The sequence below is a fragment of the Lepisma saccharinum genome, chromosome 20 (genome assembly GCF_977018435.1).
Source record: "Lepisma saccharinum chromosome 20, izLepSacc3.1, whole genome shotgun sequence".
Lineage (NCBI taxonomy): Eukaryota > Metazoa > Arthropoda > Insecta > Zygentoma > Lepismatidae > Lepisma > Lepisma saccharinum.
This window is the reverse complement of record NC_139248.1, coordinates 36,931,814-36,958,248: the sequence shown is the minus strand read 5'-3', so window position 1 is coordinate 36,958,248 and position 26,435 is coordinate 36,931,814. Positions and strand designations below refer to the sequence as shown.

Here is a 26,435-nt window from a genome sequence, read left to right as displayed (position 1 = left end):
GTATAGATCATCGGTGTGGATGTTGTACACGAAGCTGTCCGTGTCGGTATACGCCACCTCGATCGCCTCTCCATAGCGTGGTTTCATGATGTCGTAGTGAAACTTGTACATGGCCAGCTTCGACAACTCGAGGATCGCGACTCCCACGGCGATTGGTTTGTCGAATGTTATGTGGCGGAGAGCACGTTCGATCAATACCAACGTGTCGCTCAGTATCGTGAAGTTCTTGTACGTGGGCTGAGCGACGAGCTTGTTTATTTTCTTCGGGTCGGAGACCAAGTTGATATTTCTTCTTTTCCTGGCATCTTCCATGCTCTTGCCGTAGATGCTGTTGTTCATCAATTTGTATAGGTTTTTGTCTGCGGAAGAAGAAGCTGATGCTCGACGTTGAGTGTTGCCGTCGATATAGGGTGCTAGCCACCTGGTCTGTCTAAACTTCAATCCCGAGTGCACGCGCTTCAAAACCAATCCATGCTGGAGGTAGAATTGTAGGAGACGATAATGCACCACGTAATTCTTTTTGCTCTTGAAGGTGAGCATCAGCTTTTTCTCCGGAGCCGTTTCCATTACAGGTGCCATCGCAAATCCATGGTGTTCTCGATGAAGCGATGCAGGATATTCCAAATCTACTTTCAGGAAACATCCATTTTCATGATCTTCGCTCCATTCCAAACAATCTTGAAGTTCCTGCTCGCTCATCCATTCGTATTCTCCGATGGGCAGAGGCTCGGACATGGCATAACCATACAGGTTGTTCATGTCCCAGTATGCCAAGAAGTTTGTCGGTTTCCCTGCATCGAAATCGGCGACATATAGATTGTTGGCCTTGACGTATCGAAGGGGACACTGGACGATTCCACCGCGTTTTGCCTCTTCGACAAACAAAAATTGATTGATGTTTTTGATGAGTTCTATCTCCACCTTCGTGGATTTTAACATCGCCTGCCAAGAATAACCCGGTGTGGTGTAGCTGAAAGCGGGGTCCAAACCATATGCTGCCATTCCTCTCGAGCGATGGAGATGAAAACGGTCGCTCAATAGCGTAACATCCAGTTTCAGATACAGATCGTGATAGTCGGCCATGGTTTGACAAGATAATGTAGACCAGACGAGGTGAGCATGATGGTAGTCCTCTTCGGTGCAACAGGTGTCGCTAAGACGACTGTAGAATGCTTCTCTCGGTGGTAACGATGTTTCTGAGAATTTGGAAGCATCCGTCATGTATTCGTACGGGTAAACACCCTTGCGTCTCAACAGTGCTAAATGTTGGTCGCCAAAACATTTCCTGGTGGCGACCAAATCATCGTCGGTGAGTTGAGACGCGAGTGTCGCCAAACTCGAAGACAGAAAATTGTAGGAGTCCAAGAAGCGAATTTCTATGTGATTGCCATTTCCAACGTCGACCTTCTTGCTGAATGAAATGAATTTCTCGTTGGTGCGAGCTATGACGCTAATGGGTTGAGCGTCGCATCCCATCTCCTTTATGAAGATTTTGGCGTCGTAGCCCTCCAAATTGTGAATGAATACAGGAATAAAATTTGGTTTCTTGATTTGTAGATTACAGTTGTTACACAGGGGGGCCACATATTTTCCCGTGTGATGATTGTGGTGGCGAACTTTGACATTTTCGAGGGTGAAGTTACTTTCGCACACACCACACTGAGAGGCAAGGTCGTATGCTTCCTTCTCTTCCTGGGTAAGAGGCTCCATTGCTTTGTCTTCTCTTAGTAGAGGAGCGAATTGTATGGCCATCTGCTTCAAGGTTTGAACAAATTTTTGTGGAGCATCATTGCCGCGATATAAAATAACATTGCCTGTGTTGTTGACCATCAATCCAAAAGCGCAGGCTTCGTGATGTAGAATTTCGGTGGTGCTCGATACGCTGGGATTTGGTTCGCATGTGGCGAGTGGAAGTTGGAAACTTTCAAAGTCGGCGCATATCACCACGGGATGCCAGAGTAACGCCTTGTAGTTGGAAAATGTCATGTCTCGAGAGGGCATTTTGATAGTCGTAGCCAAATGTTTACTGCACATTTCATGATGATCTCGGAGTTCTTCATCAGCATTCTTTTTTCCTTGACCGTAGAATATACTCAGGCATCTGTCGCATACTCCAATTTTATGGTGATCTGTGGTATTTTGACTTCTTATTAATTTTGGAAGATTCTGGATTAGACAGTAATGATAATTATCATCATCTTCGATCAGGAGTAATCTGATGACGCGATTACTTTTAATGTTGCTGTGTCTGAGAACGTAGATGGTGTTGTTTTTGTCTAATCCGAAGATGTGTACTGCTATATTTTCGTTTTTATCTGTCTTGTACTGTGCCTCAAATTTACTAATGTCTCGTAGATTTACGGGGTAATTAATACCAGCCATAGGTTTTTCAAATTCTGAGAGATATTCTGGCTTGTTGTAGTGGTATAAACGATGTTTGTCATTATTGGCTGGGTGATGATCGGCAATGATGCACCACAAAAAGCATCTGTTATCCTCATTTTGAATGTTGATGATGGCTTTCTTACTGGCTATTTCCGGGGGCAATTTGATGTAGCTGGATGCTCCCATCGGGTTGTATCGTGCCACCTTCAAAGTTAAAGTGTGAGGCGAACCGCAAAGTGTCCAACCCGATCCACGTTGTTCGAAAGTCTCGTGCTTGTTCAACAAAGCGTCAAACATCTGGTTGCAAATGGCATCCACCTCATCGACGTCGGCGGCGTGGAGACTCTTTACACCAGTGTAATGATGGAAAGTTTCTCGCTCTTTTTTTACGTTTTCGTAAATGACGGAAACGATGAGGTGGATTTTCAACGAGCATTGCAACAAAGCTTCGGTGATAGACGAAATTAACTTGGTTTTGACCGAATGAAAAAAGTTGTTTAGATCAGATGTTTCTTCAGATTGGAAAGTCTCCTTGGTTAAAATATTTCTAATATTTTCGCCGGCACTTTTCTGCTTTTTTCGTGGCGCTTGATCGTCAACATCGAGCTCTCTCTTACTTGATCCTTCGCCATGCACATTCTTCCGATGTCTACTCAAGTTAGAAATAGATATATATATCCCACATTGGTCGCATGCACGTTTCGCTTCCTTCTTCTCCATTTTTTGCTAAGAAAAAAAAAGATGGTTACTAAAAATTGCACATTTTTTTGTGGTGTTATTTATATTAGATACGTTCTCAATTTTTTCTTAAATAACCAACATGAATCTCTTTGGTTTCCGAAAGCAAACCAACATGGAGACTGTACACCGCACGACGACAGATCATGAATTTCTACCTTCCGTATTAACTAAACTCAATGGTCTGTTGATCATTCACCTCAACAGCATTTGGACGAAACTGGATGAGGACGTGGGCAAGATATTTTATGTTTTTAATAACAATTTACATTTCTACGAAATTCCGATCGGTGGGAAACTTCAAATCACCGTGAATCCGGAGAACGTAGGCGAAATCAAAATATCTAGCGGCAAGAACATTTTTCGAATCAAGCACGACAAAATGCTTTCTAACATTACGTACGATGTTTCTGCAGGAGATTACCTTTACCTGGAACTCCTCGGAGATTACGATAAACTCATTCCTCTCTTCGTAGAATTACGTATCGTCTATCCTATTATAAATAACCGTTAACCAAAAATGCCTAACAACATTTTCGGCAACACCAAGCGTGTAGACCACGCAGAAGAGATTCTCATGTTGGACGTCCGAATTAAAAAGTTGAGGACCGATTTGATCGCTTTGCAGGAGACCTTAAACAAAAGTTTAGAGTCGGAAATCGCTACGCTCCAAACGCAATGTCTCGACCCCATTCTGAAAATCGATTCCGAACTGAAAACGCTCATAAAAAATTATGTCGACGTACCTTCTTACGACAGCGTTCAAAATATACAGTTGAGCGTGGATTCGCTTCAAAATGATTTGGCCAAATTACAGCAATTTCAATCGAAAAATGAAGATTTGGAAAAATTGAAACTCGAAATCGAAGAACGAACTTCCGCAATCGAAAAAAAATTCTCTGAACTTCAAACCGTTGTGAAGGATATTGATGTAGAACGCTTGCACGTCGTCGTTTCCAAATTACAAGAAGAATTCGCCAGCACGTTGGAAGAAATTAAATCCAAGTTACAGACTTTGGAAGATACCATGACGAACCTACCATCGTCAGACGAACTGCAGGTCATCGGCAAGAGCGTTGCGAACATAAAAATTCAATTGGAGGCTTATCAAGATTTCGAACACATTCAAACCACCATCGCTACGCTTCAGGCGTCTCTGGAGTTGATCAACGAAGAAATTAAAAATATTCACGCTGAAGCGAGCGCGTTGACGAGCGTTCAGGACACGTTAATCACGGTTCAGCAGAAGATCGAATATTTAGAAAATTTAAACGTCGAAACGAATCTCGCTCATTTTCATCACGTACTCGACAACATACAGGGTGACTTGGAATCGTTACGGACGAGCGTACCTTCGAGCGAAGATTTGGAAAAATTGAAAACGGCCGTGACGGCACTATCCGAATCGAGCGACATCAAAAGTTCGTTGAGCGATCTCGAGAGTAAAGTGGCCAATCTCCCCACCTCCAAAGAATTGCATGCTTTGAAAAGGAACATATCACGTATGCTGAAACGATTGGAAACGGAAACGGCGAACGTGGAACAGATTCGAGACGAACTTGCTTCGCTGGTGTCGACGCTGCCCACTTCGCAGAGCGTCGCCGATCTTCACATGCAGTTTTCCGAGATGCGAAGCATCGTGAACGATCTTACCGAGAAAAGTTCGAAATTGAATCAAGTCGAGAACCTTCAGAGTATTGTCGTCAACATCAAAAATCAAGTTGGAGTGCTGGAATCCACGCAGGAATCGACGCTGGCCTCTTTCGGTACCAAGCTGCAAGAACTCAACGAAAACTACAAGCAGTTGAACGTGGAAGTGAAAATCAAACCGTCATTTTCTACAGTAACGGATACCATAGTCGAATATTTGTTGCCCGTACAAAATACACTGGGACAGCTTCACAGCAACCTCGTTAGCGTCGACACTAAATTCGCTAAACTGCATTCTCTGCAAACCATCGAAATCAACAGCGTACCCAATCAACAGAGAATCTCCACGTTCGTCGAAGGTAACAAACTGTACATGTTACATCCTTATCATCCGTACTACAAGTTTCTCCTCGATGGCACGATTCAGATAAACGAATTTTCGTACTGGTCTCACGGTAGAAAAGCTAGCGTTCCCACCATCACTTTGATATCGAATCGTGGTGTCCAGAAAGCAGGAAACATTCCTCTGGCACGTTGGAACGAAACGCGCAACATATATGAAATACACGAAGACGAAGATCTTACCGTTTTCGACGTGAGTGCCGGCGATAAGCTGATCATTCAAAACACGAGCGAAGTGCCACCCTCTTTGAATCCCATCACGCTTGTGCTTCTCTTGAAACGTAATCTCTAAAAAATGTCTAGGCAAGCCATCGTCGAAGAATTGCATAAACCTGCACGCCGCAACTACGAACGTTTGGCTGTGGTAACCAAGGGCATCGACGACCTCTGGCAAAGTGACCTCGTGGAGATGAGTAGCGGCAATTTGAAAAACGTGCATAAATTGAACAAGGGCAACAAGTACCTTCTCACCGTCATAGACACGTTTTCGAAATTCGCATGGGCTCTACCTTTGAAGGCGAAAACGGGAACATGCGTCACGGAAGCATTCAAATTAATTTTTCGCGAAAGCGGTGGCAGACGACCACGGTTTCTGCAAACGGACAACGGTAAAGAATTTTACAACTCCGTATTCCAAAAGTTTATTCAAAAACATGACGTTCGACATTATTCGAGCTTCAGTCACATCAAAGCCAGCATCGTGGAAAGATTTAATCGAACCTTGAAAACACACATGTGGAAACGATTCACGCTTCGGGGAAATTACAAATGGGTCGACATCCTGCCGGAACTCGTCGACACCTATAATGATACGGTACACAGAACGATAGGCATGAAGCCAGCCGACGTTACCAAGTCTGACGAGCAGCGTTTAATTTCTACCGTTTACTGTCCAAAGTACACACCCACGACAAAAAAAGCTAAATACAAAATTGGAGACCAGGTGAGGATCAGCAAATTCAAACGCACCTTCGAGAAGGGATTCACAAAAAATTGGAGCACGGAACTCTTTACGGTGGTTCGAGTTCTACCCGGAAACCGACACACGTATATAATAAAAGATAGTAGCGGCGAGATTTTGAAAGGAAGATTTTACGAAGAGGAACTCTCTAAAACGAAACACCCCGACACGTACCTCATCGAGAAAGTATTGCGTAGGAAAGGTGATAAATTGTTTGTCAAATGGCTGGGACTTCCGGAAAAGAGTTGGATCGACGCGAACGAAGTGATCTTGTGAGTACGTGGAACGTGGTGAAGCGTCTACCGGATCCGGAAAGTCAAACGAAGAAAAAGAACGGTGAGTTGCTTCCCGACAGCATCCGCTGTCTGATCGTAGGTCCTTCGGGGTGTGGGAAAACGACACTGCTCGTGGACAATTTTCTCCTCGCACCGAATTGGTTAGATTGGAAGAACAGGCACCTGTACGTGTTCTCGAAAAGTTTGGAGCAATCCAAATACCAGCAACTGATGAAACTGTACGATGGTCTGGACATTGCAACGTTCGCCTCGGAAATAAAACCACTCGACGATTGTCGTGAAAATTCAGTCGTCGTGTTCGACGACGCCATCCTGGAAAATCAAAATGAAATTCGCAACTTTTTCACGCAAGGTCGTCACAAGGGAATGGATTGCTTTTACCTAGCTCAAACGTTTTCCAAAATTCCAAAACAGTTAGTACGCGACAACGCTAATTTCATATGTTTGTTTCGTCAAGATCACACCAACCTCAAGCACGCGTACGATGACTACGTAGGCGGAGACATGAACTACAATCAATTTTCGGAACGCTGCTGCTCTACTTGCTGGAACGGTGACGATTTCGGATTCGCGACGATCGACATGACGAGGAAACCCAACGACGGAAAATACAGAAACAAAATCAACGACTTTCTAAACGTTGCAACGTTGTGAGAAACGACGTGTATAAATAACGTCATGACGAAACGAAAAATCGAAGACGAAAATCTCAAGCTTCGCGATTACCTCGCGAAACGCTTCAAAGGTTGGAAATCCGAGAATCGCGGATTCTACGAAGAGAAGAAACGTCAGGATCAACCTGTGATCGATGCCATCAGCGGTCTAGGTAAAGAAATTAAAAGTGTCACGGAACAAAATAAAAATTTGATTAATGAACTCGTACCTCTCGCAGCTAAAAGTTACGCCGTACCCACGCCCATTTCGAGCATTCCTTCGACGCCGTTCGAACTGAAGGATGCACCGGCACGACGTCGAGCCATAGGCAGCACGTCGTCGTCTTCGGATAAAATCGAGTTGGGACCTTTGGCACGAGACTACCTGAGCACGGGGAAATTCGACAAGGATGAAGTGTTCGGATTGTATCCCAGCATGGAAACCAGCGAAGGCGGCGGTGTGGTGTGGAAGATTGGGAAATCGAAGGTGACCTTCGAAGGCAACGACATTAAAGTCAATTTAGGCGACAAGGATAGTTGGAACAGGTATCCGGGTACGGTGGGACTGTGGGAACTCGTTGCCAAAAAGCAGCCGAAAGATTACACCGACGAAGATTACCAGAGTTACAAGGAAATTCTGATCATGACGGATGCCTTGTACCAGAACAACGACGCCTCGCAGAATAGGGTGAAATCGAGCAGCGGCGAGAAGTACAGGAATCTCATCAAACCGATTTGGAACCAGGTCAAAACAGGCAGCGGCGTCAAACGCTACAACACGTTACCCAAAGAATTCGTTTGGGTGGACGACGTTAGGAAACTTGTGGACCGATTGTTGGTGATAGCCGGCGAAGAGAATGCAGGCAACCGTAATTTCTACAACGAGAAGGTTGGCATCGTGGACATGATCAGCACGAAACTTTCCAACTTCATCGTGAACGACGACAAGGGCATAGGTTACCTGATCAAAATCATCAACACGCTGCCTCCGAAATTTTGGAACGTGGCCGAAGGAAAGGGACTCGTGAACGACATCATCAACAAGTTACCTTTCGAGATGCATCTACCTGGCTACCAGTACTGCGGACCGGGTACCAAACTCGAGAAAAGATTGGAGAGAGGAGACAAGGGTGTGAATCCGTTGGACGCCGCATGCAAAGATCACGACATCGCCTACAACACCACGCAGACGGATCTGGACGCACGTCACGAAGCAGACAGAAAGTTAGAGCACGCAGCTTTCGAAAGGTTCGTGAGCAGAGACGCATCGCTGGGTGAACGGGTCGCCGCACTGGGTACCACCATCGCCATGAACACGAAACAAAAATTGGGGTGGGGTATATAAATAACATACAGTAAAAAAAAACAACATGGCTTGCATAACTGATTTGCCACACGAACTACTATCTAAAATATTCAAAAAGGTAGTTAACGGAGATGTTAATAAACTTGTGATCATAGCTAAAACGACGCCGGCATTTCACATGGGATGCGAAATAGTTCTCAAGGACCATCTTCGCGAGATCAGCGGCCTGAGGTGCGGTGATCTCAACATTCTGCTTTTGGCCGCAGGGGAAAAATTAAACGATAGGTTAGACGAATTGCACGAGGCAAGGCAGGGAAGAAGACGATATACTGATGATTGGCGCAAGTCTAAGCAGGAGACGGAAGATATCATAACGCACATCATCGCGTTTTCCGAAGCACGGACTTTCTTCCTCTGTTAAAAATAATAATATATATACGTGTCAAAAAAAAACTTGATATATAAATAACACACATCGTGAAAAAAAATAATCTTCGGTATATATAAATAACACACATCGTGAAAAAACAATTAAATTTCTCTCTAACACTCTGAAATTTTTCTTGATATGACGACTGAAAAAATGAGTGATCTCCAAGCATTAAAACAAATGCTAAATTTGTCAGTCGAGTATGTAAAAATTCAGGAATTGGAAGTCGACAAACCTTACACGATAACTTCCGGTTCAATCGTTTCTACCCAGTATGGTCCCAAGGTATGCCTGTTGCTCAACGCACAATACAGTCTATTTTTACCAGATCGATACGCTAACATGTTATCCGACGAGAAGCTATCTATTTTAATCGAGAACAAAACTCGAATCGTGTACAAGGGGACAAAGGAACTTCTTGGCAAGAAAACGAAGCACGTAATAGAATTTGTGTAACGACTGCGAGGTCTTGAAAATATATAAATAACATACCGTAAAAAAACTACACAAGAAAAATCTCAGAATATATATATAAATAACATACCGTGAAAATAACACATAGAGCATCAACATGAAGCCCAAGGGTGTCGTGTACCAGATACCATACTCCAATCTAAAAAATCTAGGTGCCCTCGATGGGTTACTCACCAAGAAACAACGCGAGAAGAAACGTTCTTGCTTGTCGAAAGGGCACGGAATGAAATTACTGCTCAGCACACCTCAATTGAAAAGATTGCAGCGTTCGCGGAAACAGCAAAAGATCGGAGGTTTCATATTCAGCATCCCGGCCATCCTGGCAGCATTGGGGGCCGTTGGAAGTTTGGCCGGCGGAAGTGCCGCCATCGCGAAAACCGTCATCGACTCGAAGAAGAACAAGGCCGAGTTGGAAGAACAGAAACGTCACAACCTGGCCATGGAGAAGAAAGGAGGAAAGGGCGTGATGAAGAAGTTTAAAAAAAAGAAACAGCAGCACTCACCAACCGAGACATTGAATCTCTGATCGAACCGTTACAAATCAAACACTTCAGAGGAGTTTTCATGTCCGACTCGTTACCTTCAAGCGTTAAAAGAAGAGAATGCGGAGTAGTCAACTTGGACGGTCAAGAAAATCCAGGCACGCATTGGATATGTTACCACAAAAACGACAATGATAAAGCATTCGTTTTCGATTCTTTCGGAGGTGTTCCACCTACAAATTTAATTCATTATCTGAAAACGAACAAAACCTCCATATACTACAACGACGAACGCATTCAAAATTTCGGAGACGTGAACTGCGGTCATCTCTGCCTCTCCGTGCTCGCGTTTCTCTCTAAAATAAATAACCCTACGATCGAGGATTTCCAGAAAGCATTGTGGAACCTCAAACAGCATCACTAGGATGGGCGTGTTCCATCTCACGAGCGAATCTTCGATCTTGAAACTCACGTTGCACGACGACATCGTCTATCCTAAATCCGTGGCTCTGCGTGCATTCTACAGCATGTACCTCATACCTAACGTTACGCAGCACAACAACAAAATTAGCGTCGGAAGCGAACACATCGTCGTCACGCCAGGCCAATACAATCTTTCCACTTTGCAAGCTCAGTTACCCAAAGGCACATACCTTTCTCAAAATTCGGTCACGCACAGAGTGGAAATCCTATCCGCGACGGAGACCGTGGACCTGGGCACCATGGGAGAACTTTTAGGTTTCGAGAAGGACACCAAACTCGAAGCTGGCATCAAGCAGACGGCAGTCAATATTCCTAAATTTCTAGCCATCGAAACTCTGAACGTACACTGCAACGTGGCCGAAGGTATGATCACGAAATCCTCGGACGGATTACTGGGAAGTCACAAGCAGACGGGAATCATAGCCACTTTCAAACCAAGTTCCGAGTTCATGGAACCGATCATCTACACGCCCTCTTCGCCGATCTATTTTCCAGTATGTCGCAACCGCATAGACGACATAGAGTTGGTGGTGACGAACGAGAAAGGAGACGTGGTGGATTTCGCAGGTGCCACTACAACAGCCATCGTGGAGATCAACGTATAATAAATAACCATACATGTAAAATGGAGCAAATCGAAAGTTACGAATTGCAATCTTTCCCTCCCAACCGTCGCACGTTCGCCAATCTCAACGAGGCAAACAGGGAGATCGAATACGACGTGGACGTAGGCGATGGGTTCGTTCATCCTCACAGAGCGGACCTCTACCTTCAATTCGACGTGGTGAAGAAGGAAAGCGGAGACGCGTTTCCCGCAGCAGCAAACTTGATACTCGTGGACAACTTCGTGCCTCACCAGTTCTCGCAGGTGGAGGTGAGGAAACACAACACCGTCATAGACAGAATAGATTATCCAGGCATCACGTCGACGGCAGTGGGAACGTTGAAATTATCCAAAACGGACGCAGCGTACTACCAGGCCGGGGGATTCGAAGCCGGGACCAAAATATCGACGAAAAGTCACACGGTGCTCTTTCCCATGCGTCTGCTGCCGGGTTTCTTCTCGGACTACAAGGAGATCATGTGGAAGGGAGGACTGAGGGTCACGTTTCGAAGAGCGGCCAACGACAACGACGTACTGATGCGATACGCTACTTTGGGTCCGGACGGCACCACACCGATAGCCAACACTTTACCCGAAGCAGCCAAGTGCGTCATCCGGAGCATGGAATTGAGAATGCCGATCGTGGAATACGAAACAAACTACGCCCTCAAGTACAAAGCGGAGATCTTGAAAAGTCCGCAGGTGCCGATTCACTTTCACGGTTACCAGTGCGTGCAGAAGGTGGCATCGGGAAGTCACATGGAATTCGACGTGACGACTCAGTTCAACAACATACAGTTCGACATGCCAGATTTCGTCGTGGTGCTCTTTCAGACCGGGAGGGACAAGAATCAGGAAAAAGATTCCAGCAAGTTCGACGACTGCAAGATCAAGAACGTTTATCTGAAGAACGGACGCAACGAAGTGTTCCCGCGCGAAAATTACAACCTGGACATAACCAAAGATGATTACCTCAAACTTTACGAAGCTTACACGGCTTACAAACGCGTGACCGAGGGAAGTGTGGACATGTACTACACCCCCAGCGAATTCAAAATCCGCAGGCCGATGTTCGTCATCAACACCACAAAAAGGAAGCAGGTGGTAGTCAACGATCGAACCAACATCAAGGTCGTCTGCGAGTTCCACGACGCGCTGCCTGCCGATACTCTGTGCAGCGTCATCCTGATTGCAGAGAAGTCCTTCGCCTACGACGTGAAGAACGAGAGGGTCACAGAGCAGTTTTAACAAGTTTTTTACATCTTTTTCTTGCACAATAAGTAATTTTTTGGACTAGCACAATCAGTTACAATAGCACAATACAAATTTCACTAGTTCAGATCAGTTACAAATGTCAATTTCATTAGTTATCAGTTACAATATCTTTTTTTGCACTATAGCACGAGACAATCAGAATTTGCACAAAATTTGTTGTTGTTTTTACACGTGAAAACTAACAATAAAATTTCTTTTTTTATCGTTTCAGATGCTGTCGAAACATCAAAAACACATACACACACACTAGAAAAAAAGCATGCAACTTTATTTGTAACACACACATATTCTCCATCTTCATCAAGAAAATATTATAATAAACATAATTATTTTTATCTATATCTCACAATAAAACTCTATATCTAAAAATATCACAACATCAAATAACACTAGAGTTGTTAGTACACGTTGCATGCATTACGGAGGTCCTCTGTAGAGTTTCATAGAAGTTTGAGAAAAAAAAAAACACGTGAAACTCTACAGAGGCATGACTTTGTTAGCCGTGGCCATTAGAACTGTGTTGGGCACCACGCACCCTCGCGAGGTTATAGGGGCCAGGTATCCTAAAAGACAACAATTATTATTTTGTTTGTTTGCTTGCGTCACAATACAGGCGCGCGCGCGCGTGTGTGTGGCACATCGTTCCCCCGAGAGAGGTTTACAAAGGTCACGATATACGGAGTTGGAAAATTACGATATGGCGCATTCGCTTATTACTGTTGCCAGCCATAAATCTCTCTCTCTCTCTCTCTTCATCTTACACCAACGTTGGCATCTCTTTTTTTTTTTAGTTGTAAGTAAATTGCCAACACACTCTAGTTAATAATGCTACATATTACACGCACACACATACTGCGTTGCCATCCACCCATCTCTCTCTCTTTTACGGCAGTGCCGGCTCTCCTTGCCCAGTGTGTGCTGGTTGGCAAAAATTGCTTTATGCGCTGTAAGGCAAGCCTCAAGCAAAATTGCCACCTCCTTGCTTTAAATTAAATTAGACCAAAAAAAAATCTTGGTGATTTTTTTTCGAGTGAGGAGTTGGCAACGCTGATTTTTACTTGAGGGCGGTCAACCGGGTTGATTGCACAAGCAAAATTGCCAGCTCCTTGCTTTAGGTTAGGTTAGACCAAAAAAAAATCTTGGTGATTTATTTTCGAGTGAGGAGTTGGCAACGCTGATTTTTACTTGAGGGGGGTCAACCGGGTTGATTGCACAAGCAAAGTTGCCAGCTCCTTGCTTTAGGTTAGGTTAGAGCAAAAAAAGCTGTGGGTAAGCTGTCGGTTGTTTAACTCTTCCCTTTCTCTTTTTTTTTCTTGTAAAAGGCTATGGCAAAAGTACCAGTGGGTTGGCAACCTTGCTTTATGCACTGTAAGGCAAGCCTCAAGCAAGGTTGTCAGCTCCTTGCTTTAGGCTAGGTTAGACCCAAAAAAAAACCTTGGTGATTTTTTCGAGTGAGGAGTTGGCAACACTGCGAGAAAATACCTCAAGCAAGGTTGCCACCTCCTTGCTTTAGGTTAGGTTAGACCCAAAAACAAAAACCTTGGTGATTTTTTCGAGTGAGGAGCTGGCAACACTGCGCGCGAAAAGTAGGTCAAAGGACCCTGCCAGAACGTTGGGTCCCCCCTACTACAAAAAGTAGGTCAAAGAACGAGTTAGCATAAAAAATAGCTTAAAAAGTGATGCCAGAGCTTTTTTCTGTCCATTTTTCTCTCATTGTAGGTTAGTTTAGTGCGTAAAACAAAAACCTTAATGGATTTTTCGAGTGAGGAGTTGGCAACACTGCTCATGCCTTACGAGAAAAATCCATTAAGGCGAGAAAGTAGGTCAAAGGACGTCGCCAGAACGTTGGGTTCCACCTACTAATATATTTTATTGTTACTATTTTAACAATCGCATTTTGAAAATGTCGATTGTTTCCCCAATAATTAGCCTCCCCGATGGTGTAGTGGTGACGTCATTGCCTTGTAATGAAAAAGTTTCTGGTTCGATACACGGTGGAGGCACATAGTGGTTCGGATCCCACTTGAAACAGTAGATCCAGTCCTGATTAGCCTATCTGTGCATAAAAGTGGACTTAAACTATGCCAAACCATCCAATGATGGTTGCATGACCATTTTAGAAAATTTTCATTTTTAATACATACGTTTGTACACGTTTCTAGATATTAAAACAAATGTTAAAAAAAATATAAAAATATTGTCTTTAGTTCTCCTGGGGCAGTCATTTTTCCATCATGGCGCATGGCTTTCTTTGCTCATATCACCTAGGGGTACTGAGGGAGTGCGGAAATGAATTTAGGGGGTGCGATGTTGAAAATAAGAAAAATATTAAACATGCATGCAACCTTTTAAAATGGAGGGGGGCAAGGACAGTTTACTTTCCCTTTGTAGATAAGGTTTAGCATAGTGCAGGAGCAAAAATAGCAAAAAGCGAGGTGCAACTGCTAACCTAATCAGTGCCACTGATTAACCTACCTAAATCACTGACTAAAATGAAATTGAAACCAGTGTGAGGAAGAACAAGTAGGAGGAAAATAAACCATTTATCAACAATGCAATAAAGAAGAAGAATAATAAACATAACTCACATTAAGTTATAGGCAATTATCGAAAACCGCAAACAGACCACTTGAAGAAACAAAAGAAGAAAACATTCATAACAACAATGCTGACGAGAGGAAAAAAACGGCCACTGATCTTCAGAGAGGCTGCCGCCAGTACAGAAAAGTATGTATATCGGTATCTCTTTCAGTGCTTGTCTGTTGCATACAATATTAACGGTCCTACTTAAATATCTAACATTCGGTGGTCAATATTATGACATGACATAATATGACACTCTAAGGGTTAGTGTGTTCAGTTGAACGTAGGGGGTGCGGAAGAAAATTAAGGGGTGCGCAACAACCCCCTTGCACCCCCTGCAGTTTAGAAACCTTAATATCTCAAAAACCATTAGAGCTCGTGACTTGAAACAAAATTCGTTTTGTAGCTAATGAAGTATACTTTCTATGATATTCAGGTATGTTTTGCTAAAAATTGCATCCTAAGTACGAAAATTATGCTGGAAATTTGGGTAACAATAGTTAAAAAATTGGATTTTTAAGCCCGATTTTTTTAAAGAAGGGGTTTAGTCTAATGCTTGAATTTTTTTTCATGTGTAGACTCACCTGCAGGGTGTCTGCAAATAAAGTATCAGTGCTTAGAAATGCAACCCTTTTTTACAGCATGGGCTCAAACATGGCTGTTCATTGAATTTTGATAGTTTTTGGGGTTAAATATCTCAGATGGGTCCTCTTGAAAAATTCTGAAATTTGGCACAAACGAAGCCCTGCATGAACCTAACTCTCAGTAAAAATCTCAACATTTAGATTCAACTCATTTTGGTCAATATGAGGTAACGTATGTGACCTAATTTCTGACGTTGCAAAGTAAGGTTAAGCTATATCCCATACTTTGAACAATTAAGTCTTTTCTTTTCTAAAGTTGGGTTAAAAAAGCCTCAGAAATATAGAAACATAAGGTTTTAATACTTAACTTACCAGAAATTGAAATTACAAGGTATGATTATTAAAAATCTGCGAAATCCAATAGGAATATACCACTCCTACATAGTACATTTTTGTCTATTATGTTGACCATAGGGTGGGAGGAGGTGCCAAATTCAAAGTTTTGTGTAAAATTTTAATTAACTTTTTTTTGAATACTTTTATTATTAGGAGGTAAAATTTCACTGCACTAAAAAAATCCTGTCAAACTGAAAAAAAAAGAAAGGGAACAATCTCATCTCTCTATGACAATTAGTTCTCTTGCTATGATTTATTTCTTGTACATAGCAGCAACTTTGAAAAGTGCACACCTGAAAAGTTCCCAGCCCAATGTGCTTGCTAACATGCAAGAGAGGCCCTCACCCTCTAGAGCACAGTTTCTCAACCTCTGGGGCACGACCCACTGCTGGATCCAAAACAGTGGCGGATCCAGAAGTTGCAGTTGGGAGGGGCGAATTTCGATAGGAATGTCCCCGCACCAAGAATAAATTCTAACCTATTCTTGCACCGTTTTATGTAAACAATATATTGAAGGAGTACTATAAACAGGGAACAAGCTGACTTCTATTCAATGTTTGAGGAATCAGTGTATTGTCTTGCCAAAAAAAAAAAAAAGCTGGAATTCGTGCTACGGTAAACTGAACAATAAGATTGATTGATTGATTGATTTTATTTTACTTCGCGTTTTGTGCCTCTTGGCTAATTTGCGAAGATGGGGATGAGTGATGAAATGATGAAATTGATGAATGGACATTCACAAACAACCATACCAGACCGGGATTTGAACCCGGGACCCTTGGCGTCGGAGCGCGATGTGCTAACCACTCGGCCACAGGGTCGGGCAAACTGAACAATAAGATGTGAGAAGTAAAGTGAATAAACAAAGACACAGAAACCTATTATCTCAAGGTGTCTCGGGTTCAATCTCCTTTTGAAAGAGAGTGTTTTGCATCAAAATTTAAACTGTAGGTTCAGTTTCGATAAGCCTATTATGAGATAGGCAAAAAATGGACTTCAATCAAAATTCTTGAGCCTGTTAAACATTATGATAAAATACAGACTATTTGTATTCGAAAATATGAGGCGTATAATAATACAGGGTGCCGGCTTAGACATTTAACATTATAAAAGAACATAATTTTGCACAATTTCATTACCAAAATTTACATGCATTTTTTTGTCCCAGCACCAGCACTTCACTCAACCTCAATATGAGCTCCCCCTGTGGCACGGCAGATGTCGAACCAATATTCCAATTCCGTCCAGGTATTCACTAGCATTTGAGGGGTCACATTGTTAATCGCCTGACAAATTCTGTTACGCAGATCTTCCAAGTTCTCGACGGGCATACTGTAGACTTGGTCCTTGATAAACCCCAAAAGAAAAAGTCTGGGGGGGGGGGGAAAGATCCGACGAGCTTGGAGGCCAAGCAAGTGGTTTAGATTCTCTTCGTATCCATCTTCTGGGAAAATGTTCATCGAGAAATTCTCGTACAATGATAGCAAAATGTGCCGGGGCTCCGTCTTGTTGGAAACTGGTTTCTGGAGGCATTTGAGGCACAACGTAATGTTGAAGCATGTCTAAATAATTCATTCCTCTCACTGTTTCTTCAGGAAAGAAGAACGAGCCTATTATCTTCTCTTTCATTAAACCACACTACACATTAACTTTTGGTAAGTCTCTCATAATTTCACGAAACTCATTGGGATTGTCACTTCTCCAAATATGGCAATTTTGCTTCTTAACTTTACCACACGTGTGGAATGCAGCTTCATCAGAAAAGCACACCTTGTCCAGAAAAGCATTGTTGTTGTCGATTTCGGTTAACATTTTGCCCGAAGACCTCTGTCTTTTAGGTTTATCATCAGGATAATTTTGTTGATCTAACTGGATCTTGTACACCCGTAGATGTAACCTTTTGTGCACAACGTCATGGATAGTAGACCGAGGAATGTTGAGCTCTAAACTTGCACGTCTTATTGATTTTCTTGGACTTCTTGTGAATGCAGTGCAAATCACTTCAATGTTTTCCTCTGATACCTTCCCCTTTGCGTACTTCCCGCGCACCGACACAACACTTCCAGTTTCTCTTAGTTATGTATCCCACTTAGCAATACTCAGATAGGAAGGAACATTGTCACGCCGAAAAGCACGTTGAACAAGCTTCACAGATTTGTTTGCTGCCAGTGAAAGAATGCAGAACACTTTCTGCTGAACCGTCCACTCTGCCATCTCGGAATTTATGCGTTACACGCACATGCACGTCACGTCAACTCAAAGTACTGGTGATTCTCGCAAATCGCCACAGTTGCCAGTCCCATACCAAGAATAAGTTTCGTTTGAAGTTGAATGTAACTAAAGTTATACTGTTTTGTAATGTTAAAGGTCTAAGGTGGACACCCTGTATATCCGAAAATGAGGTAGTTGGGAGGGGTCTGATCCTAAAGGGGGTCTTGCGAAAATTTATTTACTGTTTCTTAAAAACATATTACTTTTAAATTACCAAGATATATTGTTACATTGTACGTAGTCTAAACTCTACATTTCTGTTATTTGAGCTCTACCATTGCTTTTTACCAGCATCTCTCAATTTCAGCATATGTATTTAGTTAGATGTAGAGTAAATTAGTCTCTTAAATTACATATTTACTTTTCAAGAATGAAGTATGTGTAATTTATTTAACTAAGCGTAAAGGAGGGCTTATTAAAGTACTCGATGTTAGCAAAAATATGATTATAAACTGGGTGCACAGCCTTACAAGTAATTCTTCCAGCGCCCTTATTTATGGTTCCCATGAAGTGTAATTATCCTTCAAGGTGGGTCCCAGACTAAAAAAGGTTGAGAACCACTGCTCTAGAGGTTAAAACATGTTTGAAGTTAAAAACTGTTACCAACCAAAGTGCTTCTTATTTATTATGGTGCCAAAACTTTTACACAATACTAGAACACATTTTTTAATAAATAATTTATTTTATATTTATTTTTTGTAAGGATATAACCATTGCAATTACCATAATTGCTGACGTATAAGACACACCTCTTCCTTTCAAAAAATAGGTCTGAAAATCAGGGTGCACCTTATATGCTGATAATAAGGTTACACCATCAGGAAGAAAGAAGAGGTTCACAAGTTTGTGGATGGGTCAAACCTTCATGGATGCTATGAAAACTAAGACAGTGTTTAAATAATATAAGAAGTGTGTTACTTAGTAATGTACTGGATGGTAGAGACGACAATTTGTTGTATGAGGACTCAAATTCTGATTTAGAAAAGGTTTCAAGTGGCTCTTCATTTAGCTCTGACAAAGAAGATTAACATTTATTCTTTTCTAGTTAAATTAGCTAAATTATGTGTTGAAATTAGATGTACATATTACTTTACATTTGAAATACTGAAAATTAAATATAATATTCAGTGAGAAAGCTTTTTCTTCAACAATGTGTACAAAAAAAGGTCTGTTGCAAATATGGTATTTATTTGTGGTACTACAAATTGATAAAAGTAGTAAACACATCATTGTAGTGCTGCCCGCTTGTTTATCAAAGTTCACTTAGTCTATTTTAAGCTCACATGGGCTACTTGGGACTACACCTACAATATGAAGTAGGATATGAACTAATTTGTAATGTGCCTCCACCAGGGGATCGAATCAGGGATTCCTTATTTACAATCTAACAGAGGTAACACTATGCTAGTGGGGAAACCCACCCTGAAGTTCTACAGTGAAACATGTTTATGTAAGACAAAGTGTATGTCCTATGATACAAGTCCTACCAACCATGGAATGACGAGACCCACATGTTTACTGCAGTATCTCCTTTGTGCTGCTCTCTGCCACACATTATTGATACTGCATGCTTCAAATCAGGCAAAACTTTGAACGAGTCTTCTACGTTTTGTTTGATGTGTGAATCGACTGGTTTTATCAATTTTAAGACTGTTTACTGCTCTTGTACTCTTTAGACATGGCGTCTACATGTCCATTGATTACACTTTACTCTTTTATGTAGTGGAAATATTGTGAACGAAAAAAAATTATTGTCATTAACGTGTTTGCTAAATATCTCAGCATAAGTGGAGGTTTTTAAGAACCATGCGAGAAAAATAAACACTAATGCTGGTCGAAATACTGAAGATCATTTCACATTAATTAGTAAATTGGTACATTATTCAAAACTGAAGAGCATGTAATTACAAGGCAACTAATGTAGTCAAATTCTACGAAGCTAACTCCCACTAGCCTTCTTAAACCTGAAGGTTCATGAATGCAGCAACACAGGCTGAAAGAAATGTATTTTCTTTACAAGAAAGTGACATGGAAGTAAACTGTATTGCATAATAAGTACTAAATTGTTTTTAATATGAAGTCTCGCAACTTTTTATAATTCACAACATTTTCATGTGTTATTCATGAAACAGAAAATATCGTGAATATTTATAAAAGTGAAACTTGTACTTTTTGTTAGAATACACGTGTCTATTTATTTGCTATTCTATTAATTTCAGTGACCTCTGCTAGTATCTAAATTGCAATTGCATCAAATGAATAGGCACTTAGATAACATTAAGCACAAGTTTATAATTTAAAAATTGCAACATTTTGCCCTACTGCAATGTTGTATATGTGCATAAACTTTTGAAAGGAAGAGGTTAAGTACTGTTCTGAACCATCTTGCAACTGAATAAATACATGGGGAACTGATGAAAATTTTCTCAAAAGTTATGGAAACATACCGGACAGAAGGTTTTACTCCCAATGAAGGTGCAGATGTGCTGACTGGCTTTCTCCTGGAATGAACTATTGTTTCGGTGTCCTCTGGTAGTTTGTCTTTCAACTGCAACAACAGAAGACAATATTATTACAGTACAAAATATGCATACACTTATCTTTAAGAGCAACCAGCATTCTCTTTAAATTTATTTTATATGTTATGCAAAACGACATGGTAACATGCATGAAAATAGACTTCGTACTGAAATGAAGCACAGTATCATGACCATAGTGTGTTGGAGTCGAAGTAATTGACACCTCAGCTTCCGGGAAATTGACATCATTGATTGTAAAATGAAACAAATAATAATAATAATAATAATAATAATAAAAAGCTTAAATAAACAGATGGGACAGATTATTTGGTACTCTATTGGTATTGGCTGAAAGAGTCATATCGGTGTACTGGTATAATTACTGATAATTTTATCAATCTGATATTTCTATAAATAGCAATTCATTTGGTGTAAACATCTTGTTACATTTGTTACTGTTGATTCCATACACCTTTCAACCAATACCACACTGATGTTGATAGTTTTACCAATACTGATACTTGAAAACTGTAACAATTAAAAGTTGCTAAAAATATTGATTGATTGTCTGACTACCATGCGAGAGACCCAGGTTCGATCCCCGGCGGGGGAGAACCGGGAATTTTTCCACCTGTTCAAGCGGCTCCGGTGCCCACCCAGCGTCATATCAAGTGGGTACCTTAAGGAAATTCTGGAGGGTAAAGGAGGCCAGGGGCATGGTGCTGATCACATCACCCCCACCTTCGGCCGTGATCAAGAAAGTGTGGGGCCCTAACCCCAAAGCCCCTTCATGGCATAGTGCATAGCACAGGGGAGCACTTTACCTTTTTTTAAAAAAAATATTGATTAATATTAATGTGTTAGTGTGTAAGTAGTCCACTACTCAAATTAAGTGCATCAACTTTCTTTAAAATATTCAAGAATTACTTTAGAATATTAAAATCCCTGGTGTATAAACTCAAAAAACATTTTCCCACAATACTGGTGGAAACTAAATCAAAACTTCAAATTTGTGCACAATTTCCAAGACATTAACCTCAGGAAAGTGTTGTGCAGAATTTTTGCAGACCTTAGCCTCAGGAAAGTGTTGTGCGGAATTTTTGCAGACCTTGCAAAGGTCCAAAATGCTGGAAAGTATGGGTAGGCATTGATAAATAAATTTCAACCGATACTTTCGATACTGGTATTGCCCAATATCGATAAAATGGCATCGGCATTGGCTCAGCACTAATTTTTATGCACATACACATAAATTCATCCCACACTGCTGCTGCACAGTCTAAGGTGTCATGCTTTGGGCTCCGGTTACAGGACACATGCAGGTTCAAGTCTTGTGTGGGAGAAGCTTAACACCTTTTCTCCTGAGATTTTGGCCAGTGTATGGGACTGGTGGCTAGCTATCATTGTCAGGTAATTGGGGAGCTATGAATGAGTAATGTAATCCTGTCATGGAAACCTACAACGACTGGGTGTTCATCGTGCTGATCACATAGCATCCTGTAAATGGATCGCCCACCTCTGTTGAGACATGTGGGGGTGAGGCCAGCAGTACACCTTGGCCCTCAAGAGCTGGTGCGCCCTGAGGTAATATTATACACATAATTCACATGTCCTCGCTCCCAAAAGTACATTTCTAATATGCAGTTTATTTTTCTGAGATAAAAGCCATTGCAGTCATCTGGTTACATACATTAATTAAGAGAGTTAATCAACAATTCAGGTTCTTCAAGAAATATTTGTAATTTTATATCTGTACTTTATTTGTAGTGGCAAAAATTTTCTATCGGTCTATATGCAACTTTTGCCAATAACTATAAGGTACAAATTTCAATAGCCACCCTGTCTATCAACCCAATATTTGAAGGACTGAAAAGTATATTCAACTTCCTTAATTAACGTATGTAATCACAAGACTGCAATGTATTTTCCCTTAGAACATGCACTTTGTATTTCCAAATTTACTTTTCAGAAACAGGACTTAGAAATTATATGTTTATATTTATTAGGAGAATTTTGCAATAAATTACTCACTATTTATAGATACATATCAAATTAGTTAAATTATCAGTAATTTTAACAAGGAACTAACACACCGATATGCTTATAATAACAACATACAATTAATAAATTTCATATAAACGAAGTGATCTACTAGGAAAATTCCTGCTTGCACTCATGTACAGTACTCTTAAAATTCAGCAGAAGATCATTGAATTGGTTTGATTGATTGAATTGGTGTTTTAAGTCCACTTTATGCACAGTAAGGCTAATCGAGACTGGACCTACAGTTTAAAGTGGGATCCAAACCACTATGTGCCTCCACCGGGTATCAAACCCAGGACCCCGTGATTACAAGGTGACGACACTACCACTGTGCCATCAGGGAGGCCACAGCAGAAGATGAGATAGCATTCAATGAAGATCTGACAAATGAAACTTTTTTTTTTATTAATGCACTACATTACTACGATGTAGAAAATAGACTCTTCATTTCAGAACTAAAAATGTTCAAAGATTCAACATGTTATTTAATAATTGAATCTGTTGAGAATACTCATTGATTATACTTTATGTTTAGAGAAAGTGATTTTTCTTCCAGTTCTATATATTTAAATCAATTTAACACTATTTTTTACTGTTCACAAATTTTGCACATATATTAATTATGTAATTTGTAAATTGTTTGAAACATAGTGAAGTCGACAAGCAACGTGCAGTACCAAGAATAAATAAATACACAGCAATCATTAATCACCTCAAGAGCCTGATTCAGCCTCTCAATTTGCAGTCTAGATCTTTTGAGTGCTTTTTGATTCTGCACTTGTTGGCAAACCTGCACTGCAATTTCACGTTTATGAGCTTTCTCCTCGATTGACAATCTTCTAGTCAAAGCCTGGAAATAGCAAAATACAAAAAAACGTAAGTAATCATATGTCAGCTTTTCCTTGTGTAATGATCCAGCTAAAAACTAATGCAATCCTGTGCATTGCACCATACCCGAGATCACTCACATCTTGGGACAGAGTGAAGGTGGCATGATCAGCATCACATTCCTGTTGCCTTGATCATCCAGGTATAGTTCCACCACAGTAATTGCATCCCTGACTTTTATGTACTGGTACTACTCTTAGATTAAACATTAGAAAATACTCAAGTTTGGAGTCCAATTAAAAATTAACCAGTAGACCTACATAAAAATGAGTTACATCAAAATTTAGCTTATATACAATTCTGCGGTAATCTATGCTAACAATTTTTTTTTTGAGTATGCCCTCTATTTTTTATTGCCGTGAGACCAAAAAAAAGAGCATTATTTGAGTTTGATAAATCATCACTCTCTTTGAAATCATATAAATAGAAAACGGGTGTTCCGATCATGATGAAATTTTAGTACAGTGCAGGCGGAAAGGTTTGAAAGTCGTCATCATCATCATCTTTTGTCCTTTCCTGCCTCTGGCTGGGTCGGCATAGAAGTCAAGCCTCTCCATTTTCTTCTGGTTTTCCACCATTTCTCTCTTTCGACGGTGTTTCAATCTTGACCTCTTCTCCTAACTCTCTCCACTATCTGCTCTATCCACCTACATCTTGGTCTCCCCCTTGGCCTTATTCTCACTCCTTGTGCATTATGAGCTCTTACTGGTAGTCTTTCTGCATCCATCCTCTTCATGTGTCCAAACCATCTCATGCCTCATGCCTCATGCTGATGCATTGCTGTTAGAAAGTTTTTTTAGAGTTGTCCATGCTACCATGTCCTTTCATATCACAAAATATATTTAGTATAAGTATAAGTATATTTGCTGTCAGAAAAGCATTAAAACCAATTCTTAACATTCAGATTTTTAAAATTTGTCCATAAACCTTTCTTATAATTTTTTTTAGTAATGAGTTAATTAACTCACTCTCTAGCCTTCTTAAACCTGAAGGTTCATGGCGCAGCAACACAGGCCTTACATCTGTCCCTATCTTGAGTAAGATCTATATACTCTTTTACATCCTTACCGATTTCCTTTAGGTCCATCTCAACGTTGTCCCTCCATCTTCGTCTTGGCCTTCCTACAGGTCTCTTACAATCAGGTTTCCCAACAAGAACCCTGTAAACTCCTCTTTCCTCTCCCATTCGTGCCACATGGCCTGCCCACCTAAGTCTTCTTGATTTAATTATTCTAATAATATATGGACATGAATATAAATTGTGTAGTTCTAAATTATGTAACCTTCTCCACTCACCTGTCTCCTCATCCCTTTTAGGTCCAAAGATTTTCCTAAGGATCTTATTTTCAAATGCTCTCAATTTATGTTCCTCCTTTAATGTAAGGAACCAAGCCTCACACCCATACAATACCACAGGCAAAATTACTGTTTTGTATATTTTAACTTTTAGTTTCTTAGATATTAAACGAGAAGACAAAAGTTTATGAAGAGAAAAGTAACATGCATTTCCTGAATTAGGCCTACTTTTTATTTCCTCTTTAATATAATTTTCATTTGTTAATATTACTCCTAAGTATTTGAATTTGGAAACTGGTTCAAACTAGTTGTTATCAATAATTAGATTTTGATTATTACCTAACACTTGGTTTCGGCCTATAAGCATATACACTGCCCTCCAGAAATTAAGCAACAACAAGAAAATGTGAGGTACAAGAGAAAACAGTTGGAGAAAAGAGAAGAAGAGTGGTGGGCACGCTGAAAGAAAGCAACAAATGCGTTAGGGATCATATCCCTTATTAGTGTCAGACAACGGTCACTTTCGTTACAAATAAAATATGTACACCCTCCGGCCTTGTGTTTGATTCTATTGGATGATCACCATTTGTTGCTTAATTTATGGAGAGCAGTGTATTTAGTTTTCTCTTTGTTAACTTCCAAACCTATCTCTTCAGCAGTTTTGAAAAATATTTTAGCATTATTCTTAATTGTATTTATATCATCCCATAAGAAGTCCACATCATCTGCATATGCTAACAACTGAGTCACACTATTTAATTTTAGTCCTTTGTTAGTTTATTTTACCTTCCTGACAGCATATTCTAAGGCAAAATTAAAGAGCAATGGATATAATGCATCTCCTTGTTTTAACCCATCATGAATTGTAAATTTTTTGTCAGATACATTAATAAACACACGAATTTTACTTTCTGTTTCACTGGTGCATACTTTTATAATACTAACAAGCTTCTTAGGTATTCCAAACTCGACTAATATATTATATAATTTATCTCTTTTGACCGAATCATATGCTTTTTTGAAATCAATGAATAGCTGATGGACATTTTGATTATATTCCCACTTTTTTCAAGTGTCTGTCTGATGTGAAAAATTTCATCTGTAGTTGATCCGTTACGTTTAAATCCACATTGATAATAACCTATAATTTCATTAGCATACGGGGTTAGTCTTGTTAAAAGAATGTTAGATAATATTTTATATGTTGTTGAGAGTAGAGAAATTCCACGGTAATTATTGCAGTTCATTTATCACCTTTTTTAAACACAGGAACAATTATGGATTCTTTCCACTGTTGAGGGATTTCTTCTTTATTCCATATTAAACAAATTAATTTATGAATTTGACATATTAACGAATTTCCACCATATTTAATTAACTCAGCTGGTATTAAATCAATGCCAGGTGCTTTGTTATTCTTTAGCCTTTTAATAGCATATTTAACTTCAGTCAAATCAGGTTCTGCTGTGTGTACTTCATTTAGTTCTGATTTATCTCATACATGAACATTTAAAAGGTCATTAAAGTAGTTCTTTAATCTATTTAGAATATCGCTTGGGTCAGCTAGAAAATCACAGTCTTTATCTTTTATCAAGTTTACTTTAGGTTGCCACACCTTTCTAAATTCATTTACACCTTTACATAAATCTCTGATATTTTTGTTTTTGCTGTTTGTTTCAATTTCGTTAATTTTGCTTTTCAAGTAATCTCTTTTTT

The 26,435-nt window shown here is 40.4% G+C and overlaps 1 protein-coding gene across 2 annotated transcripts in view; it reads right to left on the bottom strand.

Moving 5' to 3' along the window:
- The window catches only part of LOC146003230 (uncharacterized), a 107,429-nt gene that overhangs the window by 24,845 nt on the left and 56,149 nt on the right, over positions 1-26,435 (bottom strand). For both annotated transcript variants that reach the window (XM_083141402.1, XM_083141403.1), the window contains exons 7-8: positions 23,248-23,385; positions 20,421-20,521 (exon numbers count right to left, since the gene is read on the bottom strand). In XM_083141402.1, the coding sequence (XP_082997528.1) occupies positions 20,421-20,521; positions 23,248-23,385 (239 nt within the window). The remainder of the gene's footprint in view (positions 1-20,420; positions 20,522-23,247; positions 23,386-26,435) is intronic.